Source organism: Myxocyprinus asiaticus, chromosome 41 (assembly GCF_019703515.2).
Source record: "Myxocyprinus asiaticus isolate MX2 ecotype Aquarium Trade chromosome 41, UBuf_Myxa_2, whole genome shotgun sequence".
NCBI lineage: Eukaryota > Metazoa > Chordata > Actinopteri > Cypriniformes > Catostomidae > Myxocyprinus > Myxocyprinus asiaticus.
The window spans coordinates 15,644,109-15,667,950 of NC_059384.1; the positions used below are offsets into that span (position 1 = coordinate 15,644,109).

Consider the following 23,842-nt stretch of genomic DNA (forward strand, 5'->3'; position numbering starts at 1 on the left):
ACTTTGGTTTTCAAAAAACACAATGGACCAACACCAGCAGATGACATTGCACCCCAAATCATCACAGACTGTGGAAACTTAACACTGGACTTCAAGCAACTTGGGCTATGAGCTTCTCCACCCTTCCTCCAGACTCTAGGACCTTGGTTTCCAAATGAAATACAAAACTTGCTCTCATCTGAAAAGAGGACTTTGGAACACTGAGCAACAGTCCAGTTCTTCTTCTCCTTAGCCCAGGTAAGACGACTCTGACGTTGTCTGTGGTTCAGGAGTGGCTTAACAAGAGGAATACGACAACTGTAGCCAAATTCCTTGACATGTCTGTGTCTTGATGCCTTGACCCCAGCCTCAGTCCATTCCTTGTGAAGTTCACCCAAATTCTTGAATCGATTTTGCTTGACAATCATAAGGCTGCAGTTCTCTCGGTTGGTTGTTCATCTTTTCCACACTTTTTCCTTCCACTCAACTTTCTGTTAACATGCTTGGATACAGCACTCTGTGAACAGCCAGCTTCTTTGGCAATGAATGTTTGTGGCTTACCCTCCTTGTGAAGGGTGTCAATGATTGTCTTCTGGACAACTGTCAGATCAGCAGTCTTCCCCATGATTGTGTAGCCTAGTGAAACAAACTGAGAGACCATTTTGAAGGCTCAGGAAACCTTTGCAGGTGTTTTGAGTTGATTAGCTGATTGGCATGTCACCATATTCTAATTTTTTGAGATAGTGAATTGGTGGGTTTTTGTTAAATGTGAGCCAAAATCATCACAATTAAAAGAACCAAAGACTTAAACTACTTCAGTCTGTGTGCATTGAATTTATTTAATACACGAGTTTCACAATTTGAGTTGAATTACTGAAATAAATGAACTTTTCCACGACATTCTAATTTATTGAGATGCACCTGTATATACACCTGTGTGTGTGTGTGTGTGTGTGTGTATATATATATATGTATATATATGTATATATATACACACACACACACTACCGTTCAAAAGTTTAGGGTCACTTACTCATTCTTTTTTCACATTTTAGAATAATAGTAAAGTCATCACAGCTATGGAACAATAGAAATGGAACTATGGGAATTATGTTGTGACTAAAAAAAAAATCCAAAATAAATCAAACCTTATGTTATATTTTAGCATCTTCAAAGTGGCCACACTTTGCCTAGATTTTGCAGAAATGTACATTTTCTCAACCAGCTTCTTAAGTATCACCCTGGGATGCTTTTTAAACAGTATTGAAGGAGTTCCCATCTATGTTGGGCACTTATTGGCTGCTTTTCTTTATTATCTGGTCCAAGTAATCCATTTCAAAAACTTTTTTTTTTTTTTTTTTTAAATTAAATTTTAGTTTTGTAATGAAATAAATTAATATGGTGGCACAATTATATTTTTGTCTACAAAACTAATTTAAAAAATGTAAGCATACGCCTTCAGATCAAAATATTTTTAAGATCATGAGAAACATTTCAGTCAAGTGACCCCAAACTTTTCAATGGTAGTGTGTGTGTGTGTGTGTGTGTGTATATATATATATATAAAACTACAAATATGGTGTCCGATAACCTCTGTGCAGGACCATTTTGTTTTTTTTAATTATGGTTTTATCGTAAAATAGTCCTGTCAGTCGATTAAAATATTTAATCGCTGAGCTAAAATTTGACTATATGTACTTTTCCTGTCAAAATGCATTTTATTTCTTCCTTAGGAAAGTTAAAATACGTTGAAATACACACTTTTTGAAAAGTATTGCCGCAAGATGTAATCTAAATGCACAAAGTACACACATTTTAACAGAAGAATTAATATAAGTGCTTTTATAAAATTATAATATAAGCTTCACATTTCTGCCTTTAAAACCCTTTTAAAATTTGGCCCCATTCACTTCCATTGTAAGTGCTTTAATGTAACAGATTTCTGAACCCTGAATATTCATTTATGCTGTAAAGTTGAAAAATTGGATATAACTTTACCCAGACAATGTTAGTAAGCATTTTTTTAGTACTAGTCTCATGTTAACATGTATAATGATGATGTTATGTGGCGAGGCCTTCAAAATGGTGTGTATTTTAACATTTATCCCAGTGCTATGCCTTACCCCATAGACTTTAATTGTTAGTGCATTACTGTAAAAAAAATAAAATAAATGTTGCTTCTTATTTTACAAACTGAGAGACAAGTCAAAATATTTTTTCTGTAGTTGACCCACGTGTAAGTATATCACTTGGTTCACTCAGCTCAACAGGAACATTTTGTGTAAGCCCATGGCCTAGTTTTCTTGCTCTGTGGAGTAGAGTGTGGCATAGCTTGTCAGATTCCTCTGCTCTGCTCCGCTCCCTGACTCTGTCTTAGCCTATGCAGCTTTGAGCCACCAAGCGTAATGCCACACAGGATTTGCCCCATTCTCTCTCTTTCCTCTTTCTTTATCTCCCCTTCTCTAGCTCCTTTCCTATCTCCCTCCCTTTCTTGGTTTTGTCCCTCCAGGTTAACTTTGTGTTCTGCTCAGGTGTTGATAAGTGATGCCAGCTGCAGCAGGCTTCAGGTTGTTCCCACAACATATTCAGGGCCCAAAGCAGCAAGAATTCTGCATATAGGCCATACATGCCATTAGCACACCAGCTGGCCAAACCTGCTGTTCCCCCTCAGAAAAGGTGAACCTCAAAAGTTTGAGTGGCAGTTAAACTTACAAAATGCTGTATTTCAGGTCAAGGTTGTACTCCACTCTATGGTATCTGGAATTCACAGTGACTGGCTTTGAAGCCGGTTCAGAGTGACCAAACCTGGAGGTCCATCTGACATTCAAGCCCTCTTAGTCTATATGTCTTTTGAGGATATCCCTGCCACAATTCACAGAACAGTGCTCTTGTTTTCCAGTAGAGGGCGATTAATTGCCCTTAATGCATTTTGTGTTGTCCTGAGAGAAATGCTGACCTTGCAAGACCAATAAGTCCCTCAAAGTCAGTCAGAACCAGTGACCTCAGTATTTCTAATAGCTTAATAAGGCCTATCCTTTACCTTTAGTTTTACAAGTACTGCTCTAGAAAGATTAAAAAATGCAAAGTCACACTTATAGTCACCGTACAGTATTATAAAACAGTTTTATTCCATAGGTATAATGAGATACATGCATTTCTAGTAATCAGTTTTGGTTTGTTACTTATTACAATAGTGCAAACAGAGTTTTATATTTGTTTAAGATAAGAGGGCGACCTGACTTTTGGTCAGCATTGATCATGACCTTCATATAAAATCAACAGTCCAGAATGTGTGTGTTTTTGTATTTCTAAGTGTTGGACACTGGCACAGTGGTGCTATTGAGAGGATATAATGATCAGTGAGAAGATGTTTCAAACAGATATATCACTGCACGTTCTTTAATTAAAAGACTTTTCATTATCCTGCATACAGTCCATTCTGTTATTTTACTTGAGATTTAATGATATGTGCTCAGTACAATGACTTACAGAAATAGCATGGTGTGGTAGCATATATATATATATATATATATATATATATGAACTGCTGTTCAAAAGTTTGGGGTCACTTGACTGAAATGTTCTGAAAATGATCTTAAACATTTTTTGATCTGAAGGCATATGCTTAAATATTTGAAATTAGTTTTGTTGACAAAAATATAATTGTGCCAACTTATTAATTTATTTCATAACTAAAAAAAAATCTAATTTTAATTATTTTTATTTTTTTTTACATTTTTGAAATGGATGACTTGTAATAATAAAGAAATAAAGAACTTCAATACTGTTTAAAAAGCATCCCAGGGTGATACCTCAAGAAGTTGGTTGAGAAAATGTCAAGAGTACATGTCTGCAAATTCTAGGCAAAGAGTGACTACTATGAAGATGCTAAAATAACAGTTTTGATTTATTTTGGATTTTAATTACATATGGGAACATAACTCCCATAGTTCCATTTCTGTTATTCCATAGTTTTGATGATTTTAGTATTATTATAAAATGTGAAAAATAAATCATAAAAATGTGTCCGTGACCCCCAACTTTTGAAAGGCAATATATGTGTATTTATAGTTATTACAGATTTTAAAACCTTTGTTCTTAATCTGTTATTGGTTACCGATAAATACCACCATTCCCTCTCTATTGAGAAACACAGAACAACATTTAAGCTTAAAAGTTGCACTGTTATATAATAATAACTGTTATTATTAATAATAATAAATATAGTAATAATATTAATTATCATACTTCTATTATTATTACTAAGATATTCATAATGCATATAATTTTTGTTGTCTAATGATTGTTTTTTGGTTAAAATCTGTCCTGCATTGCAGTGATCAGACACTGTTTATGTATTTATATATATTTTGGTCTAGTGGCAGAAAAAGCAACACCCTGGCAAAAGATAATTCATTCTTTTTTTGAAGACTTAAGAGTTTCAGAATATAGATATACAAGTCATGAGTGCTTTAGTTGCATAAATGCCTTTTTAAAAAATATACTTATACAAAATATCAAACCTTATCAGTTCCTCTGTGTTCTTGTTCTCTGTAACAATTATCTATGTTTCGTTCTTGCTTTCATTGTTTGATGGTGATTGTCTAGCTCTCTCATTGGTCTCTGAAATATGTGCAAATACAGGTATTGCTACTCTCAAAACACCATCCAACTACTTTAATGTGCAGAAAAATAGTTTTAAAAAAATGAGGTACTGTACATTTATATTTGCTAAATACATTCATGATGCTAGTGATAATTCTGAAACAATGCTAGCCTTAAATATCTCTCTAAACAATGTAATGTTGCCATCAGCAACCCTTTTTTATGGGATGTAAACACATAATATCTCATTTTTGTAGTGTACCCATTTTAGCTCATCTTAGAGCTTCGTGGTTGGCTAGTTTGCTGATGCTCAGTCCCCTACAGGGGGGTTAAAGGTTTTTACTTCAAACCATTTGGTTTACCCCATTGTAAAAGCTTAACCTTTAGGACAGAAGCATTTGTCATTACAAAAAAAAAAGCAGTCATCTTTTTTTCTTTTAAAACAATAATTATATAAATAAGCAATGTCCATTTTCAAAATTGTATTTCAAGTATAAAATGAGTACTAGTATGTTTGCACACACTACAATAGTCCCAGTTATTTCCTTTTGCCAGTAGAGAGCTGTCTTTTCGTTATGGCCTCCAGTCTTTTCCTCTCCTCTGCCTCTGCTCTTTTTCGCTCTTCCTTAAGTTCTTTATATCTCCACTTGGGAATCTGGAGGAACTGGCCATCTATAGAGCTGCTTTTCCGCCGCACTTTCTCCGGCACGTAATTGGGCGTAGGTGCCTTGGAAATTCTCACCTTGGGCACCACCAGACCTGGTCTTACGCTGCTTCTTCTCAGCAGGTGTAAAGGGAGCAGACTTCCCCTACGGAGGGCTAGGGAGGAGCCATCTGATAGGGCCTGGGGCTGCAGACTAGCTCGACGATCTTTGGGTTTTGGCACCAACAAGACACGAGAGTTCTGGAAAAGACGTTTGTAGTTCTCGAGGCGCTCGGGCCCCAGTATTTTCAGGTGCTGGACTCGTTGCTTTTTCAGTATCTCCTGAACAGCATAACGCCGTTTTCCAACACAGGGCGGGCTGCCGGGACACACTGTCCGACATGCTGTTGCAACAAACGGACTCCCCGGTGCAGTTGTCATGCGCACCATGTGATCCAGAACCCCATCTTCTGAAGCTTCAGTGACATTACTGATGTCAAAGAAGTTGCGTAGTGTCTCTGAAATCCTCTGAATGCATCCTTTAGGTGACTGGGCTTTGGCCACCAGCACAGGCAGAAGGGGCCACTCCGGCCGATAGTTGTCGCAGAACTGCTCAGGACATGGCTGCTGCATCAACCGTATCATGACAAAGGCAGTCTCATAGCGGCTTGTGAAGATGGCCCACTCTCGTGCGGTGAACTTCCTTCCATTGTCTCTGGCCTCTAGATCAGCTCCTGATAAAGTAAACACACTTTTGTGATTGGAGTTAAGCCTCATTTTTCTGCAAAGACTGTCTTTTGATCATAAACTAACCCAACATTTACATGATAATATTCTTTAAAATAATATTGAAGAAATAACTGACCCAAAAATAAAAATTAATTCATTATTTACATGTCCTTACACTGCAAACTGTATGCTGTTATTTTGTCTGTGGAAACAAAAGTCAAAAATTTTTGAGGAATCCTTATGCCACTGTGACCAAGGGCACCAGTACCAGTAGACCATATGACTGAATATGCACTTTATTACACGGCGCTCTGTAATACTCTATTCTGATTGGTCTATGGCGCCATCTAGCGGTCAGAAATGTATGTGTAACAACAGCACATTCTGGGATTAAGTCATATCAGACCGGTCATCCGGGTCCGAGTCATGTTTCCTACTTCTCGTAACACTGCAATCTCTACGAGTAAGCTAATAAATGTATTTAAATGTTTAACGTCCATTTATTTATTTGGCAATATTATTGTCAGGTTTATTTTGTGATAATAACTTGCTAACTGTAAATTAGGCCATCCAATAGGTTTGTGTAAAAAAACAAACCCAAATTGAAGTTATTCACTGATAACAGAAGACTTAAAGGAATATTACGGGTTCAATACAAGTTAAACTTAATTGACAGCATTTGTGGCATAATGTTGGTTACCACAAAAATGTATTTAGAGTCATGCCTACTTTTCTTTAAAAAAAAAAAAAAAAAAACATTGATGTTACAGTGAGGCACTTACAATGGAAGTGAATGGGGCCAATTTTTTGAGGGTTTAAAGACAGAAATGTGAAGCATATTATCTTATAAAAGCACTTACATTCATTCTTCTGTTAAAACCCATGTATTATTTGAGCTGTAAAGTTGTTTAAATTGTCATTTTTACAGACATTTTAGGGTTTGTTGACATTATATCGTCATGGCCGAAGTTGTAATTGGCTATAACTTTACACAGAAAAGGTTAGTAAGCAATTTTATCACACTAAAATCATGTTAACACACATTGTTTATGTTTTGTGGCGTTACTTTTGAAACACTGAGTATTTTAACGTTTACAGATTGGCCCCATTCACTTCCATTATAAGTGCCTCAATGTAACCCAGATTTTTGCTCTTTTTTTTTTTTTTTTTTTTTTTAAGAAATCAAATTTCAAAAAAAGTCAAAATGTATTTTTGTGGTAATCAACATTATGCCACTGATCCTGTAGATTGATCTCAATTTGTACTGAACCTGGAATATTCCTTCAATATAAGTCTAGCTGTAATAAAGTGCAGAAGTCATATGGACTACTTTCAACATGACCACATAGAAACTCGATATGTTGTAACCGAATGTTCCGGTTCCCTTGAAATCGACCCCATTCTGCCAAGTTACCAGCGGCATCTACCACCAGACATTTTTCCATCAATTTAAATATGTTTACTTTTTCCTTTGGCACAACAGAGACACGGGTTCTGGTCCCAACATAATAACAAAGCAATCACATGCACATAATCGATGCGATTCGGAAGATGCATTGTTGCTCTAAGATTACATTTTTACTCCTGATGGTTGGCCATTGGGTTATATCTGGTCGGGGAGCTCACACGTGCCCCTATGTTCAACAGCACTTTCAGCTTCAGCCACCGGGTGGCATTGGTTCAAATGTCGGTAAGCACAGACCGATTTTTAGCAGAAGAACTTTCTGCTATTTAATGACACATTCATGTACTTTTTTTGTCCTTTTTGAAGCTTGGCTGCCCCAGGTCACTATGAACTGCCATTATTTGGCAAGAGCAGTGTAACGATCTTTCACAAATTCTACTGTTGTGTTCCACAGAAACAATAACAGCATATGGGTTCTGAATGACATGTGGGTGAGTAAATAATCACAGAATTTAAATTTTTGGGTGAACTATTCCTTTAAAATCAGTGTAGATTTTAATAATGCTGTGGTATAATCATCTCTGTATGTGTTTCTTGTTATGGAGGTTTAGACTTGTAGTCTGCTGTATAAAGCAATCTGAGTCTTGAGTACCTGCCAGCATCAGGGCTTTGACACATTCCACTCGACCCTGCATAGCAGCTTTCATCAGAGCAGTGAAACCATGGCAGTTCTTCTTCTCGATGTCAAGCCCGGGAAAGTAGTTGAGTAGGTAGTTAGAGATTGTGATGTGACCTGCAATTGTTCAGGTAAATTATGAAAATGTAGCCAGCTGCTGAATAGCAACCTTTCTAGAGCACTATGCAGTTCACTTCAATTCAGTTCCAAACTTGAGAGTGGTTAGAATTTTGTTTGACTTTAGAAAAAAATACAGTCCATGGGAAGATCTTTAAAAAAAAAGGAAATGAATTGAATTTTGACTTTAGCAAACCCCCCCCCCCCCAAAAAAAAAACCCATTGTCATGACCATTTAGAGTGCCTGCTACTGTTATTTTGAATTTGTTTAGTAATAATAAAAAAATAAAAATAAAATAGGTAGTGTTTAATTGATGTAAACAAACTGCAATTCTACTACACTGGGTCTCTGAGGGTTTAAACCAGATATATTCTTCTGAAAACCAAAACTGCAGATACTAATACTAGTTTTAAGAGAATGTGCATATCTTGTGGAACTGGCAAATTTCTTTGCTTATTTATGCTTACAAAAATTCAACTTCTGCCAATTCCACAAGACAAACACATTCAAGGTGCATTCTCTGAAAGCAAGCCTTAATGTCTAACGCAGTTTTACGTATCATGTAAATTTATATTTTTTTAAGGGATAAATTTAGGATACGTTTACTGGACAACAAGACAAAAATACTTCTGAATATTTTTTTGTTGTGTATTAATATTAGCCAACAAGATTTCTAGTTTTAAGTGAGATTTCCACATTTGAAATATTCCCTTGATGTCTATATCTACTTGCAGATTTTGCATTCCTGAATTCATTAAGTAGACCAGGGCGTCTGAGAAAGTGTTGCTTGCCACTTCTCTAGTGGCTATAAAAAGGCATTCTCAGGGGTTTTGGATTGGACTGAGGCTGTTTGTCCCTCTGGTAGTAAGGTAAGAAAGTGATGGTGCTTACCTGCCTGTGAGGCGGTGATGAGGGCTGTATTGCCCTCGTTGTCCTGCCAGTTTACATCCAAGTGAGGACACTGGGAGAGCGCAATCACCACGTCCACGTACCCTTGGTAACACGCCACTATTAGTCCAGTCTGCAGAGTCAACACACACAAGGCCTTACTGTCAAGAATTTTCCACCCTGGGCAGGAACATTTAGTGGACAAGGTAGTTGGTAAATGTGAGAAAAAAACAGGAATGATTTGAAAACTGAAAACAGTAAATAATCCTAACCGCTGTTGCTTAGAAAGGCTACAATGAACGTCAATGACAATTTTATAACTAATTTAACTAAGGTAATAACAGTATTTCCCATATTTATATACCCATCAGCCAAAGCAAACTAACTTTGACGGTCAAAACTTATTCAGAGGAGTGAGAGTGGAGAGGCAAAGATCCAATGACGGCACATCACAGAGGAGAAATCCATATAGTGCCTTAATATACAGAGGAAATTACACCGGTCTATGCTGGAGAATGAATCTTTTGAATTATTATTGTTCATTATGAAGTGTTAATGTGTCTTCATTTAATTACAGTTAGTTGTGCATGTTTCCTTGAATTACATTTACTGTGTGAAAGGAAAATTGTTCAGTTGCAAGCAAGTGATGATTTTGTCAGTTGAAAACATAAAAAGGCTGACTTTTTTTATATACTTTAAAGCTGTTGTAGTTTAACAAACTTCAAACTGAGCCCTACGCTATTTATCTTAAAATGTGAGTGACCCAGATAAGGATAAACACTGACACTATGAATCAGTCTCTTGTGATCTGAAAGACTTTGTTGTGTAGCTATAGACCTTCAGCACAGGCAGTTCTGAAAACAATTATGTAATTGATGATACGTATCGGTCTGTATATAAAGATGGCTTGCTATCACTTATAAACAGTGACAATGGTAACCACAGCTTCTGACAAAATACTATAGCTACTACATTTTCTGTTACTGTTACTACAATAAAGCTAAGCTGACTTTATATTAGCATTACTGAAATTAAATTTACCAAAATATTCTGCTTCTTTCATTGTTGGAAAGTGATCCCACATTAATCAATTATGTTTTTACAGTAAATACAACTCTAACTGTAGTAATTGGTACTGTATTTTGGATGAAATTACACTGGTGGCCAAAAGTTTGAAATATTGTACAGATTTTGCTCTTATGGAAAGAAATTGGTACTTGTATTCACCAAAGTGGCATTCAACTGATCACAATGTATTGTCAGGACATTAATAACTTGAAAAATTACTATTATAATTTGGAGAAAAAAAATTGAACCTGGAATTAAATTACTTCAAAGAGTTCTCATCGAAAAATCCTCCACGTGCAGCAATGACAGCTTTGCAGATCCTTGGCATTCTAGCTGTCAGTTTGTCCAGATACTCAGGTGACATTTCACCCCACACTTCCTGTAGCACTTGCCATAGATGTGGCTGTCTTGTCGGGCACTTCTCACGCACCTTGCAGTCTAGCTGATCCCACAAAAGCTCAATGGGGTTAAGATCCATAACACTCTTTTCCAATTGTCTGTGTTTCTTTGCCCACTCTAACCTTTTCTTTTTGTTTTTCTGTTTCAAAAGTGGCTTTTTCTTTTCAATTTTTCTCATAAGGCCTGCACCCCAGAGTCTTCTCTTTACTGTTGTACATGAAACTGGTGTTGAGCGGGTAGAATTCAATGAAGCTGTCAGCTGAGGACATGTGAGGTGTCTATTTCTCAAACTAGAGACTCTGATGTACTTATCCTCTTGTTTAGTTGTACATCTGGCCTTCCACATCTCTTTCTGTCCTTGTTAGAGACAGTTGTCCTTTGTCTTTGAAGACTGTAGTTTACACCATTGTATGAAATCTTCAGTTTTTTGGCAATTTCAAGCATTGTATAGCCTTCATTCCTCAAAACATTGATTGACTGTCGAGTTTCTAGAGAAAGCTGTTTCATTTTTGCCATTTTTGACCTAATATTGACATGCCAGTCTATTGCATACTGTGGCAACTCAAAACCAAACACAAAGACAATGTTAAGCTTCATTTAACGAACCAAATAGCTTTCAACTGTGTTTGATATAATGGCAAGTGATTTTTTTAGTACCAAATTAGCAATGTATCATGATTACTCAAGGATAAGGTGTTGGAGTGATGGCTGCTGGAAATGGGGTCTGTCTAGATTTGATCAAAAATGACTTTTTTCAAATAGTGATGGTGCTGTTTTTTACATCAGTAATGTCCTGATTATACTTTGTGATCAGTTGAATGCCACTTTGGTGAATTAAACAGCAACATCTGAACATTAATCCAAACTTTTGGCCGCCAGCGTATACCAAAACAAAAATTACCATGGTATTGCAATCTCACATCATCGCTGTACCATAGTACCATCAAAATCCTTTTTGTAAAGGGTAGCTTCTTATGTACACTCTCCGTAATGCGGGTAAAATAAAATGACATTTCACTCAGAAGACTGATTATTATATATTAATATATTATTATAGATTTAACTTAAAAACTGTTTTATACATTTGTTTGATATTACTGCTTATCTATCCAGGTAGGTCTAAACCTGCCTAAGCGCTGAACTTGGCATGCAAATTTTGAGTTCCAAGTGGCCCTAATCTGGCCTGAATTGGGCAACCTTCAACCTAAATAGCAGCAGAATTGCAATTAAGTGATTACATAGTGGGATTTGCATGATGAGTCAAGCTGATTTTTGCTATTCTGATTTTACAGTTGAGACCTCTGACAAGTCTATTGCACTTTGCACAGTCAGTCTGCTCTATTTAAGTGTGAACAGTAGCAGTGAGGAGCAGTGTGTCAGCAGCTTCTCATTACTCTGACACACAGCTGGAGGCAACTGTATAAAAATAAACCCCGGACAAGTTCAATTTACATGGCCATGATAATAAAGCAGAGATGTTTCCAGTTGCTGCGCATCAGATGTCGGCAAAGGTGTGTGGGCGGGTTTGGGTGGTTTACGAGGACATTTTTTTTTTAGGTTACAAACTGGTAATTACAAGGGTAGTATGCTATAAATGTGGTTTATGAGGACATTTCTAGTGTCCCCATCATTCAAACCGCTTAAACAATATTAAAATTAGGGGATATAATCTATAGTTTGTACAGTATAAAAATCATTGTTTATGGAGTGTCCTCATTAGGATAGCTGCACCAATGTGTGTGTTTTTAAAGCTGAGGTTTCAAAATGTTTTGTACATCTCACGTATATCAATCCAGACTTTATTTTAAGAGACTTTGAGGAGATGCAGCAGGATGTACAGTATTGTGCAAAAGTCTTAGGCACATAAGATCTTCACAAAAGCATTTGTCTTAAGATGATTATTTATATTTTCAGCTTTAGTGTGTCAATAGGAAATATAAATGTTAGACTCCCAAACATTACTTTTGCAAATAGAAAAGATTAGAATAGAAGAACAGGGCGCTCTGCAACAGATGTCATGGCCCCCACAAAGCCCCCCACTGAACATCGAGTCAGTCTGGGATTATACGAAGAGACAGAAGTAATCGAGACAGCCTAAATAAATAAAAGAACTGTGGTGGATACATCCTATCTGCCAACAACCAAGAAAAACTGTGTCCAGGTGTACCTAGGAGAATTGGGCTGTTTTAAATGCAAAGGTGATCACACCAAATATTGATTTAGCTTTTTTTTTTTTTTTTTTTATGTTTACTGGACATCGTATGACATTAAGTAATAAATGAAAACTATTTATGTCATTATTTTTAAAGACATCCTCACTATGCAACATTTTTTACAAGTGCCTAAAACTTTTGCACAGTAATGTACATAAGATTTAAAAATGCAAAGTAAGCTAAATTAGTTAACTAAAACATGCAGAAATAATCGGTAATACTTAAAATCAGGTTCTGTTTGTTATAAATAGTTCATGAACTAACAATGAACAATATTTTTCAGCACTTATAAACCTTGGTTATTATTAATTTATGAAGAAAAAACTATTGTTCATTGTTAGTTGTTAACATACCATATCTTTTAATAAAAAATAAATATATATATATATAGGCCTATTTGTATGTGCTGATATTAAGCTTGAAGGAATATTCCGGGTTCAATACAAGTTAAGCTCAATCAGTAGCATTTGTGGCAAAATGTTGATTACTGAGAAGAAAAAATAAAAAATCACTTACAATTGAAGTGAATGGCAGAAATATGAAGCTTATAATTTTATAAAAGCACTTGCATTAATTCTTCTGTTAAAACTCATGTATTATTTGAGCTGTAAAGTTGTTTGAATTGTAATTTTTACAGGGTTTGTTGACATTACATTGTCATGGCAACGAAGTTGTAAAATTGGCTATAACTTAACACAGAAAAGGTTAGTGAGTGACTTTCACACTAAAATTATGTTAACATGCATATTGTTTATGTTTTGTGGGTATACTTTTGAAAAAGTGAGTATTGTAACGTTTACAGATTGGGCCCATTCACTTCCATTGTAAGTGCCTCACTGTAACCCAGATTTTTTCAAGAAAAGGAGGGACTAGTCAAAATACATTTTCGTGGTAATCAACATTGTCATAAATGCTGTCGATTGAGGTGAACTTGTACTGAACCTAGAATATTCCTTTTAACCATGATAAATGAATGCTGTGAAAGTATTGTTCATTGTTAATTCATGTTAACTTATGTAGTTAACTAATGTTAACTAATTCAACCTTATTGTAAAGTGTTACCAATATATAAATACACTGTTAAAAATGTTTTGTCAGGTAACCAGTAAATGTGCTGCTTCTTATAAAATATAAATTAACTTGTATAATTCAGTCAGAAATATGATATATAATATGAGTGAATTAACCTTCCTACTTTAGTTAACACTAATGAATCATTTATAAGGTTCAGACCGGCTAAATATAGCTCCTAAAGGTAACAAATCCACAACTGCTCAATGGATTTTGTATCGCTGTCATCATGCAATGGTTACAATGTAAACTACTTTTATAGATTTTTCTTTACATTAAAAATTTATTTAGGACACAAACCTCTCTTATTGAACATATACTTGGTTTAGTTTTAATATAAATGAAGACACGTGTTGGGGTAATCTGTGGCTTGGTTGGTTCTTAAAATAGAGAGGATTAGCCTTGTGAGCCTTTGACAGAAAGAGAAGTTACAGGATTTATCCTCTACTTCAGATCAACAAAGACAAAATTCAGCCTCCATGATACTTCTAATAAAAGAAAAGGACTGCTCGCCTTGCATATCACATTTGAGGGAGTGAAATAAGTACAACCTCAATTGTTGTACAATATTAAGTACTACTTTAATTACTGAAGTATTCCCTTTATTTACAACATCATTAAACACTCCGAGGAACATTAAGTTAGGTAGAGGTTTTGTTAATAGAAGCTCCAAAGTCTTCACCTTGTCTATTAGTCCCCAAAGCCTCAGACATTTTGTGGGATGAAGAGTAGAGCTTGTGAGTATATACGGCAGACTGGTAGAACAAAGCCTTTTGAAATAGGACAGGACAGGAGCAAGCTGGCCTGGATTTGATAATATCATGTCAGTCTGGCTATGAAATAGTGGCGTCACAGAAAACAGGTCAGTGGGTAACTGTCCATCCACAGATGTGCTGTCAGTGTCTTGATATTACAGCAAGGACTAGCACCAACTGATCCTGACGCATTCATCAACTGGAAAGCCCTATTGTACAGAAGTGTGTACATGAAAGGCCTTGTATCTGCCAGAGTAGTTGTCAGTTAAGCTAGCTGAATTTACTTCCATGCTAGGCCAGTTTTATTTGGGGTTAGCTTAGGAGTATTATGCTTCAGTGAGAACAACATAGTTTTTTCTTCCAACAAATATGGACCAGCCACAGATTTCCACTCATAACAGATTGGGCTCCTATAGTAACATCAGTTTGTATGACAAACAGGATGTTAGAGGTCATGCACATGTATGTAAGTAATGGAAAATGCAGATGGGCTCTCATTTTTTGAAAATACAGATGGCATGTGTCATGTAATGAAATGAACAGTTCACTCAAACTCAGTCACTATTCACTTTCAATGCACCTTTTTTCCATACAATGAAAGTGAATGGAGACTGAGGCTGTTGGTCCCTTCTGCCTTACATCTTATTTTGTGTTCCACAGAAGAATGTCATACAGGCTTTTTTTTTTTTACAGGTTTAGCCAAGTCATTCGGCCCAGGAAGGGCTGTAATGCACACTGACTCTTGTGTTAATGACCTTATTTATAGCATTACACCATGCATAGATGGTCTCAAATGAACAGAGCACATGCTGGAACAATTATTGGGGAAATCCTGTGCCTGTTACGATGGATTGTCTATACAGATATGTGGTGAGATAAGGCAAGCTATGTGAAAAGTAAAAGAAATTCAAATCTCAATGGGAACAACCTGGTTAAATAAAGGTTAAATAAAAAATGAAATAAAAAAACTATTGAGACTATCCTCAGCATTTAAGTCACATTCTCCTAAATCTCTTCCTTTTATCAGTTAATACAGAATAATAGGAGTGGTTTAGCCACCATTCCATCACATTACCTCCTTAAGATTATGAAGTTAATGATTTGAAGTTTTTGCGACACATTCTTTCAAATCAGAGCTTTAAAGTTTCAGTAATGTGATGTATTCTGAACTGTGTAGGCCTCAAGCTCTGGGAGGTGACGTCACTCAGGGACTTATGTTTGTGAGCAACTGCAAGGATTGGGCTGAGAAGTGAAGAGGCAAGAGGCTTGTTCTTGTGTCACTGTGCAACTCTGTGTGATTAAACCCCTAAGGCCTACAAATTATTTGTGCACTACATGCATACACTATGCATAACATCTGGTTTACATTAACTATTTATATGCTGTAATTAACCCAGAACAGATGCCTTAGAGGTCACTGTAATTTGCCAGAATCAAACCTGAAACTTCATGTGTTTAGTGTTCAAGTAAAATTTTGTGTCTAACTGCTAAATGTATTTTAAGAAACGTTCGGTGTAACTTACAAGTTATCATGACTGCCACAATTAAATTGGTAACAACAGAACACTATTGGGTATCTTGAGCTTTATAAAAATGCTTGCTCAAGGTTTGTCAGTCTTTAGAGCCCCGAAACTCCAAATAAACAATATTGAGGAGTTTTGCATTCCTCACTTCTTAACACAAACTATTCCATTCTCATTTCACTGACTTCATATGTAATTGTCCATTGTATTATTGTAATTACACAAGTTCCCTTCCTCCATAACTGAGGAACTAGAGACAACTTGTCTAATCATTCTTTCACAAAGTCTTATTCGTTTAACTGCGATATTAGTTCAGGCCTACTGAGTAAAGTGCCGTTCATACCAAACCTTTTTAGTAGCCATTTGTATTCGTTCTACATTGTTTTTCCATGTAAACATGCACTGGTCAGACATCTTTGACAGTTGTGCTGCATGATTGGATGTCTGGTAAAAAAGAACAGCAACTTTTAAAAGCATGTCTCGGGACACATTGTTAAATGTGTTGTGTTGTGTCTGGCTTTTTTAGCGCAAGAACACATTTGGTCTGAACGTCCCCTAATACTGAGAGACTCAGCGACGCTACCAAAACATTGCTTTGTTTGTGCATCTCGACCAGCCTGAATTACCAACATTTGCCCAACCAATGAGGTGAATTTGGGGTGGGACTATCTGTTTGTTCAACCAATGGAAGTGTTTTGAACTTGTCTTCAACATGAGTGTTGGAGAAATCTGTTTCAAAGCTACAGCAGCATGTAATAAGTATTATAATATGGGCACTGTAATGATAAAGGAATATTCCGGGTTCATTACAAGCGCAATCGACAACATAAGTATTGATTACCACAAAAAATGTCTCTCCTTTTCTTTAAAAACTGGGTTAAAGAGACACTAACAATGGAAGTGAATGGGGCCAATCCGTAAACATTCATATACTCCCTGTTTGAAAGTGTATCTACAAGACATAAACAATATATGCGTTAACATGATTTTAGTGTGATAAAATTGCTTATTTTTTCTGTGTAAAAAAAGGTGGGTGGGGGGTGGGGGGGGGGGGGTTCAGCGTGAAGCATTTACATGTTTCCACTGATCATGGTATAAATAATGGGGGGGGGGGGTAATCTACGGGGAATCTATCCCCCTGCTTGTATACAATTACATGCTTCACATTTTTGCTTTTAAACCCTCCCGAAATTATGTTAACACACACTGTTTATGTCTTACGTTTGAAACAGTGCATATTTTAACGTTTACAGATTGGCCCCATTCACTTCCATTGTAAGTGCCGCAATATAACTATTTTTGCTTTTTTTAAAGAAAAGGAGGGACGAGTCGAAAATATTTATTGTGATAATCAACATTATGCCACAAATGCTGTCGATTGATCTTAACTTGTATTGAACCCGGAATATTCCCTTAAAGGTCATCAGCTGGGTCAACGTTGTATATTTTATTCAGTTTCTGTTTGAGATAAAAAAATTAAAAAAATAATAATAAAATAAAAGATGCATATGCTACTTACTCTCTTGTTTCTGTCAGTCTCGTGAACCTCCTGCTCCGTTACACCTTGTCTAATCATGAGTTTCACTTTAAGCGCGTTGTTATTGCAACACGCTTGATAAAACGACAGCGGCGCGGGGATCTCCGGTGAGGGTGTCCTCTCGGAGTCAGCAAAGTCATCGTCCGGTGGATAAAAGGAATCATCCGAGACGATACTTCTGGTATCCGGCAGTTCTGAGAAGTCCTCCAACTCCTCGAAGTCTTCATCATCATACGGTCCGCACAAGCCGAGATACTCGTCATAATTATCGTCGTCCGCGCGATCAGGTGCTTCCTCCACGATAGTGGGACAGATTTGGGCGACATTACCAACACTTTTAGAGTGTTTAACTTTTCTGGGAGATGAGCCTCCACCATCTCTGCTGTCCGTTATCAGAACCATTTAACTCCTGTAGGATAAAATCCTCAAGTCACGTGGATTAGACACCTCACGGTCGCCGTTGGCTGCATTTATAAGAGCAAAAGAAAGTTATCTCCCAAACGTTTACTCTCCAAACTGCGGTTCAAATGTTCTTTGACGTATCCTCGGAGTCAAAGGCATTTTGTCTCATATACATTATTATTCTCCCATTCGTGGTCATCTAATAATTCACCGTTATCTCTAATAAACATAATGTATACCTTTTATAGCTCCGTTTGCAAATGCCAATCTAGTGTTCCCGCAGCAACACCCGAAGACAATCAGAAACTCATATGGAAACCGAAATCTCCCTCGAATAATTAGTTGCAGTCACATGAAATGTGAATTTCAACAATTTCCTGACTTTCGTAACTACTTCCCGGGAGAAATTTTTCAGTTATCGGCACGATCCCAACACACATCATTGAGAGTGGAAGCGCTGGACAATCCCTGAAGAAGATAAAACGAGAAATAGACGCATGTGCTATAAAATTCTGGCTCCATAATCCGATTAGATGCTCGCTCTCTCTCTCTCTCTCCCTGCCACTCTTTTTTCTATCTCTCCGCCTCTATACGTATCCTATCCTATCATACCCGCCTGAAACTTTCTTTAATGTCAATCTTCAAAACTGGTTTTGGAAGCTAGGCTTCAATGTTTAATTTGTCACAGTGTTGAGTTCTGTGTAAATTAGTCAGACAGCAGATACTTCTGGAAAGTACAAAGTTTTGTTTATCAATGGTTTTTTTCTCTGCTCATTTACTGTGGCAGTTGGGGATGCCCCTGTATGACTTCTTCAGTCATTTATAACTGTTTCCAACACGAAGACCTTGAGATTACATTCTCAATTGTGTTCGTTTTGACGTCTTCAGAAACTGCAGATCTTTGATAGCCTGTGTCAGATTGTTTTCAAACCAGTCCCATCCAAGTTATGTCATTCCAACCCGGTCTTGAAAAGTCATAATAATAGTGCATAATGGTGAACACGTACAACTTTAATTCCAACTGAGAAAAATTAACTCTTTACTTAAACCCTAAACCTAACCATAATTTCAATAGGAAAATCACTGTTGTGTTCCATGGAGTGTTGAACGAGTGTTCTTAAACCCAAAAATGAAAATTCTCTCATTATGCACTTACCCTGATGCCATTCCAGATGTGTAGGGCTGTCTTTCTTCAGCAGAACATAAGTGAAGAGTTTTAGAAAAAGATAGAGCTCTGTCAGGTCATTATAATGGAAGTACACATGTGCCAGCATTTTGACTGTCCAAAAGTCACATTTAGGCAGCATAAAAGTAATCCATGTGACTCCAGTCAATTAGTGAATGTCTTCTGAAGCTAATCGATATGTTTATGTAAGAAACAAGTCGATAATTAAAACGTTTTTAACTTTAAATCGATGCTTCCATCCAAGGCTCTGACGCTGTTTGAAATGGCCGAACTCTCGCATGATGTTCATTCTTCTGTTGTGAATAAGCGCCGCTTCCGAATTCTCACATGAACTCACCAATGCGCTTACATCACGCTTTGCGTCAGCAGCTGCTGGCAGCTTTTTAAAAGTTAATAATGTTTTAATTATCGATTTATTTTTTACACAAACTTATCGATTCGCTCCAGAAGACATTCATTGATCGACTGGAGTCGTGTGGATTACTTTTATGCTGCCTAAATATGACATTTGGACCGTCAAAATGCTGGCACTCAAGTACTTCCATTATAATGACCTGACAGAGCTCTATCTTCTTCTAAAAATCTTCTTTTATGTTCTGCTGAAGAAAGACAGACTTACACATATTGGATGGCATCAGGGTAAGTGAATAATGAGAGCATTTTCATTTTTGGGTGAACTATTCCTTTAAGAATTCTCCTAAGTTTAACACCTACCCCAAACCCTAAACCTAACCATAAAGTCTAACCCCTTACCCAAACCTGGCAATGGTTTTAAAAGTAAAATAACTTATGTGTACCATGGATGAAAGAAAACATCTGGGTTTGGAGTGAGATGAGGAAAGCGTAGGCTTTTTCCAGGTTATTGACATTCATTGGTCATCTGTATTTCATAGCCTAAATAAATATGGAATGAGTAACCAAATTTGTTCACAGACATTTCCTTTTTTAAACTAAAGTGTTGGATCAGAGGCTAGTTAAAATTTTATGCCTGTTTTGTATCGATTTGAAACTCTGTTTGTTGATTTGTTGGTCTAAAAGTTGTATCCTACCTTTTGGTACAAGCCAATTTGTACAATATTTTACGATTTCGCCATCTTCACCAGTAGTATTATTCTAAGTTGTCATGAGATTATGTTGGTCATTCAGATTTTGATTACGAAAATAGCAAAAATTGTGCCTCTCTGACTTCTACATGTTCACAATTACTGCACAACCACAGACAAAAAGTTCCTAGACTTGGTCTTAAAGGAATAGTTCACCCAAAAATGAAAATTCTCTCATCATTTATTCACCCTCATGCCATCCCAGATGTGTATGACTTACTTTCTTCTGATGAACACAGAGTTTTAGAAAAATATCTCACCTCTGTAGGTCCATACAATGCAAGTGAATGGTGGACAGAACTGTGAAGCTCCAAAAAGCACAATAAGGCAGCATAGAAGTAATCCATATGACTCCAGTGGTTTAATCTATGTCTTCAGAACTGATATGATAGGTGTGGGTGAGAAACAGATCAATATTTAAGTCCTGTTTTACTATAAATTCTCCTCCCTGCCCAGTAGGTTACGATATGCATTAATGTGAATTGCCAAAAACAAAAGAAGAAAGTGAAAGTGGGGATTGTTTGTAAAAGGTTTTAAAAATTGATCTGTGTCTCACCCACACTTATCAAATAGCTTCTAAAGATATGAATTTAACCACAAGTGTCTTATGGATTTATTTTTTATGCTGCATTTATATGCTTTTTGGACCTTCAAAATGTTGTTACCCATTCACTTGAATTGTGAGGATCAACAGAGCTGAGATATTCTTCTGAAATTCTTTGTGTTCAGCAGAAGAAAGAAAGTCATACAACATCTGGAATGGCATGAAAGTGGGTAAATGGTGAGAGAATTTTCATTTTTGGGTGAACTATCCCTTTAAGCAAATGTAACAACACTCTGGTCTTCCATACCACTTACCTGTCTTACACTTAAAAATAACTTAAAATCCAGCTTTTCTCTCCTATCTTAAGGAAGTTATGGCTATTCACACAGATTCTCACCATTGCCTTTCTAAATCACGCATTATGGCAAATGCATGTCCTCATTTACAAGCTCGGGCATCTTCCACAATTCTAACAACCCCATTTCCTCAGAGTTCTAAGATAAGTGTCATAATTGTTGTGACTAATTAGTGTGTCGTTTTAGCCCTGAACAGCTGGGAGCTTGGGCTCCATTCCCTTTCTTTGCAGCTGTGATCTTATCACTCAAACACACAGTACATTAATCAATACCATTTTGTGCGCTTGTGTTCAACCATCACATGTCAGGCTTTGAGTAATTACAGTAACCGTACATTTAAAAAGTCAACTGTGCTGTCAAAATAAGTCATTATGTAGAGTAACAGGCATGACTGTCATTTTATTACACTGGCATTCTGACAAATTCACAATCCCATTGATTTACATCAAGGGACCCAAGCCATATCTATATGGACTAGGATATTTGAGAGACCATGGCTGGGCTTTTTTGACTTTGGCTTTTATGGCTCTGTAGGGGTGGTCCTGAGGGTTATTTTGTCTTGCAAGACTCTGGCCCATTGGAGGTGAGTTTTTAGTAAGATATGATAAAGAAGAATAGACTTGGAGTCGCTTTGGAGACTCTCTGAAAATGCAGAAGCCATGCTGCTCCTTAGCTACTTTGGCTTAGACACTTACATTAGCTCAGCACGCTGGGCTGCTTAGGTTGATAAATCCCTAGAGAGCCAATCCAGAGAGGAAAAAAAAAGTTCATCTGGAATCATCTGTCAATCATCACATGTTCGGCCAGCAAGCTTTGATACTAACTGTTTGACTATCATACCACAACATGAGTCTGTTGCTAATTTAAAACAGAATTTTAGACTGTGCAATGCCTACATGTGCAAAATATATATATACTGTAAGAAACAACATCCATTTTGCTGATTGGACTTTATCATAATTTTCTAAAAAGGCTGTTTGTCTAAAATTAGCTTGATTACTAAGGGGTCAATCAGTTAATTTTATAATGAAAATATGGAGAATGTCCCTCATTAGCAGGTCTGCAAAGATAGAGTACCTCCTTTTGGTTCCAAATTAGGCCACAGCCTCTTTCCATTTCTCTAAAAGGTTAATAATCAGACCAACTGTATGACTGTTGCCCAATAATGTGCCAGAAGCACTGCTTCTCCACACTGAAAAACAAATGTGTGGTACAAAACAAGGACCATAATGTGATTTAAATCCTGTCGCTGTTTACTGTAAACAGATGTGTGCATGTTTGTTTGTGTGTGTGTGCAAGATGGATATGCCTCTATATTGGGAAAGATATGACAGGCATAATTTAAGTAATAAACCTGGTCACAATAGAATTTGGCATCTTGCAAAACAAATGTGTGGTACAAAACAAGACACTAATGTGATTTAGTTCCTGTTGAGTTTGTGCACATTTGTGTGTTTCAGGTTTTGCCTAAACATGTCCCCACAAAGTTAGTAAAATCTGAAATGTGGACCAGCCAAAAAAATAAAAATAAAAAAAAAAGGTAAAAAGAAAAGATGAAAACAGCTTAATAACATATTAAAATATAATGTTTCTGCATGAAATGGTTTAGTGGTAGGGTAAGGGGATAAGGTCTGTGTACTTATGCATCCATTCCTTTTTCTTTTTTAAACAATGCTGGGAAATGGAAATCCCCTGCCCAGTTTCATCAATGCTACAACAAGTATTCATGTAGTCCAAACTCAAATGGATTAAGTAAATTAACATTTTGCTAATTTAATTGGATAGAACACAATGAAATCAAGTTGTGATAAAAATGTTCTAGAAATGTGTTGCTTTAGTTCATTTTCATGAAGTAAACTGAACAACCTGCAAATATCCTATTTTAGAAAGTGATATTTTCTATCCGGTCTGTGTACTTTTGCGTCCATTCCTTTTTCCTAATAAAAAAGCTTTTATTTAGAAACATTTCTTTGCTGCTTGCATTTTTTTTTCCCCCCCCCAAAGTATAGCTTAGTTTTTTCCCCAACTCTGCTTATTTCCAGCAGAAGTTCTTGACATGGATTTGCATTTGATTTTCTCGAATAATTAAATAATGCCCTCTAATGTGACTGGCTGGGAAAAAAATTATTTGATATAAGCTCTATTATTCAGATTTCATAGGCATCGGTAAATAGCGTTCAGTTGATGTATTGTCAGTGGTAAAACCTTAATAAACACATTGCGGACAGGTGCGTAAACAAAAAAATGGGGGGAAAAAAGAAATCCTGCACACTTTCGTACAGCTTTTAAATCTGTAATATTTTACACCTTCAGGCTTTCTATCAGTTCTTTGATGATTGTTCCTGTTTCAAGGAAAGTATCACTGTACAGTTGGATTATACTCGAAGTTTCTCCAATGATGCTGGAGATGAGCTCAACCGGAGCAGAGAAGGTGGTGAGAAGGAAGAGACAGGACATCCTCCTGTCAACATGAACTGGACATTTTTTACTCTAAATCTTCATGTCAAACCATTTTTATTGACCTCTTGGAATGTTTAATTCACAAAATAACCTCTGATGACAGCAAAGATGACTGTAAGTTCCAATATTTTGGAAAATCAATTATATCAATATTTTACGATGTGAATGCACTCCATAAAAAA

General features: G+C 36.5%; 1 protein-coding gene across 1 annotated transcript; it reads right to left on the minus strand.

The window, feature by feature from the left end:
• Positions 1-885: 885 nt before the first annotated feature.
• Positions 886-18,492, minus strand: LOC127432081 (ankyrin repeat domain-containing protein 33B-like). The gene is made up of 4 exons (XM_051682878.1): positions 17,592-18,492; positions 9,047-9,176; positions 8,014-8,154; positions 886-5,961 (listed from the first exon to the last, which is right to left on the minus strand). Exons 1-4 carry the CDS (start codon positions 18,009-18,011, stop codon positions 5,123-5,125), a joined length of 1,530 nt encoding a protein of 509 aa, XP_051538838.1. The 5' UTR covers positions 18,012-18,492; the 3' UTR covers positions 886-5,122.
• Between the last annotated feature and the right edge of the window lie 5,350 nt (positions 18,493-23,842).

What these genes read in the sequence shown, in the direction of transcription:
- LOC127432081 (XM_051682878.1), bottom strand. Translation starts at nt 18,011, where the DNA reads ATGGTTCTGATAACGGACAGCAGAGATGGTGGAGGCTCATCTCCCAGA. An exon ending in AGACTGACAGAAACAAGAGA is followed by an intron (nt 9,177 to 17,591) that starts GTAAGTAGCATA and finishes TTGACTCTGCAG; the next exon opens with ACTGGACTAATAGTGGCGTG. An exon ending in CATCACCGCCTCACAGGCAG is followed by an intron (nt 8,155 to 9,046) that starts GTAAGCACCATC and finishes GAACAATTGCAG; the next exon opens with GTCACATCACAATCTCTAAC.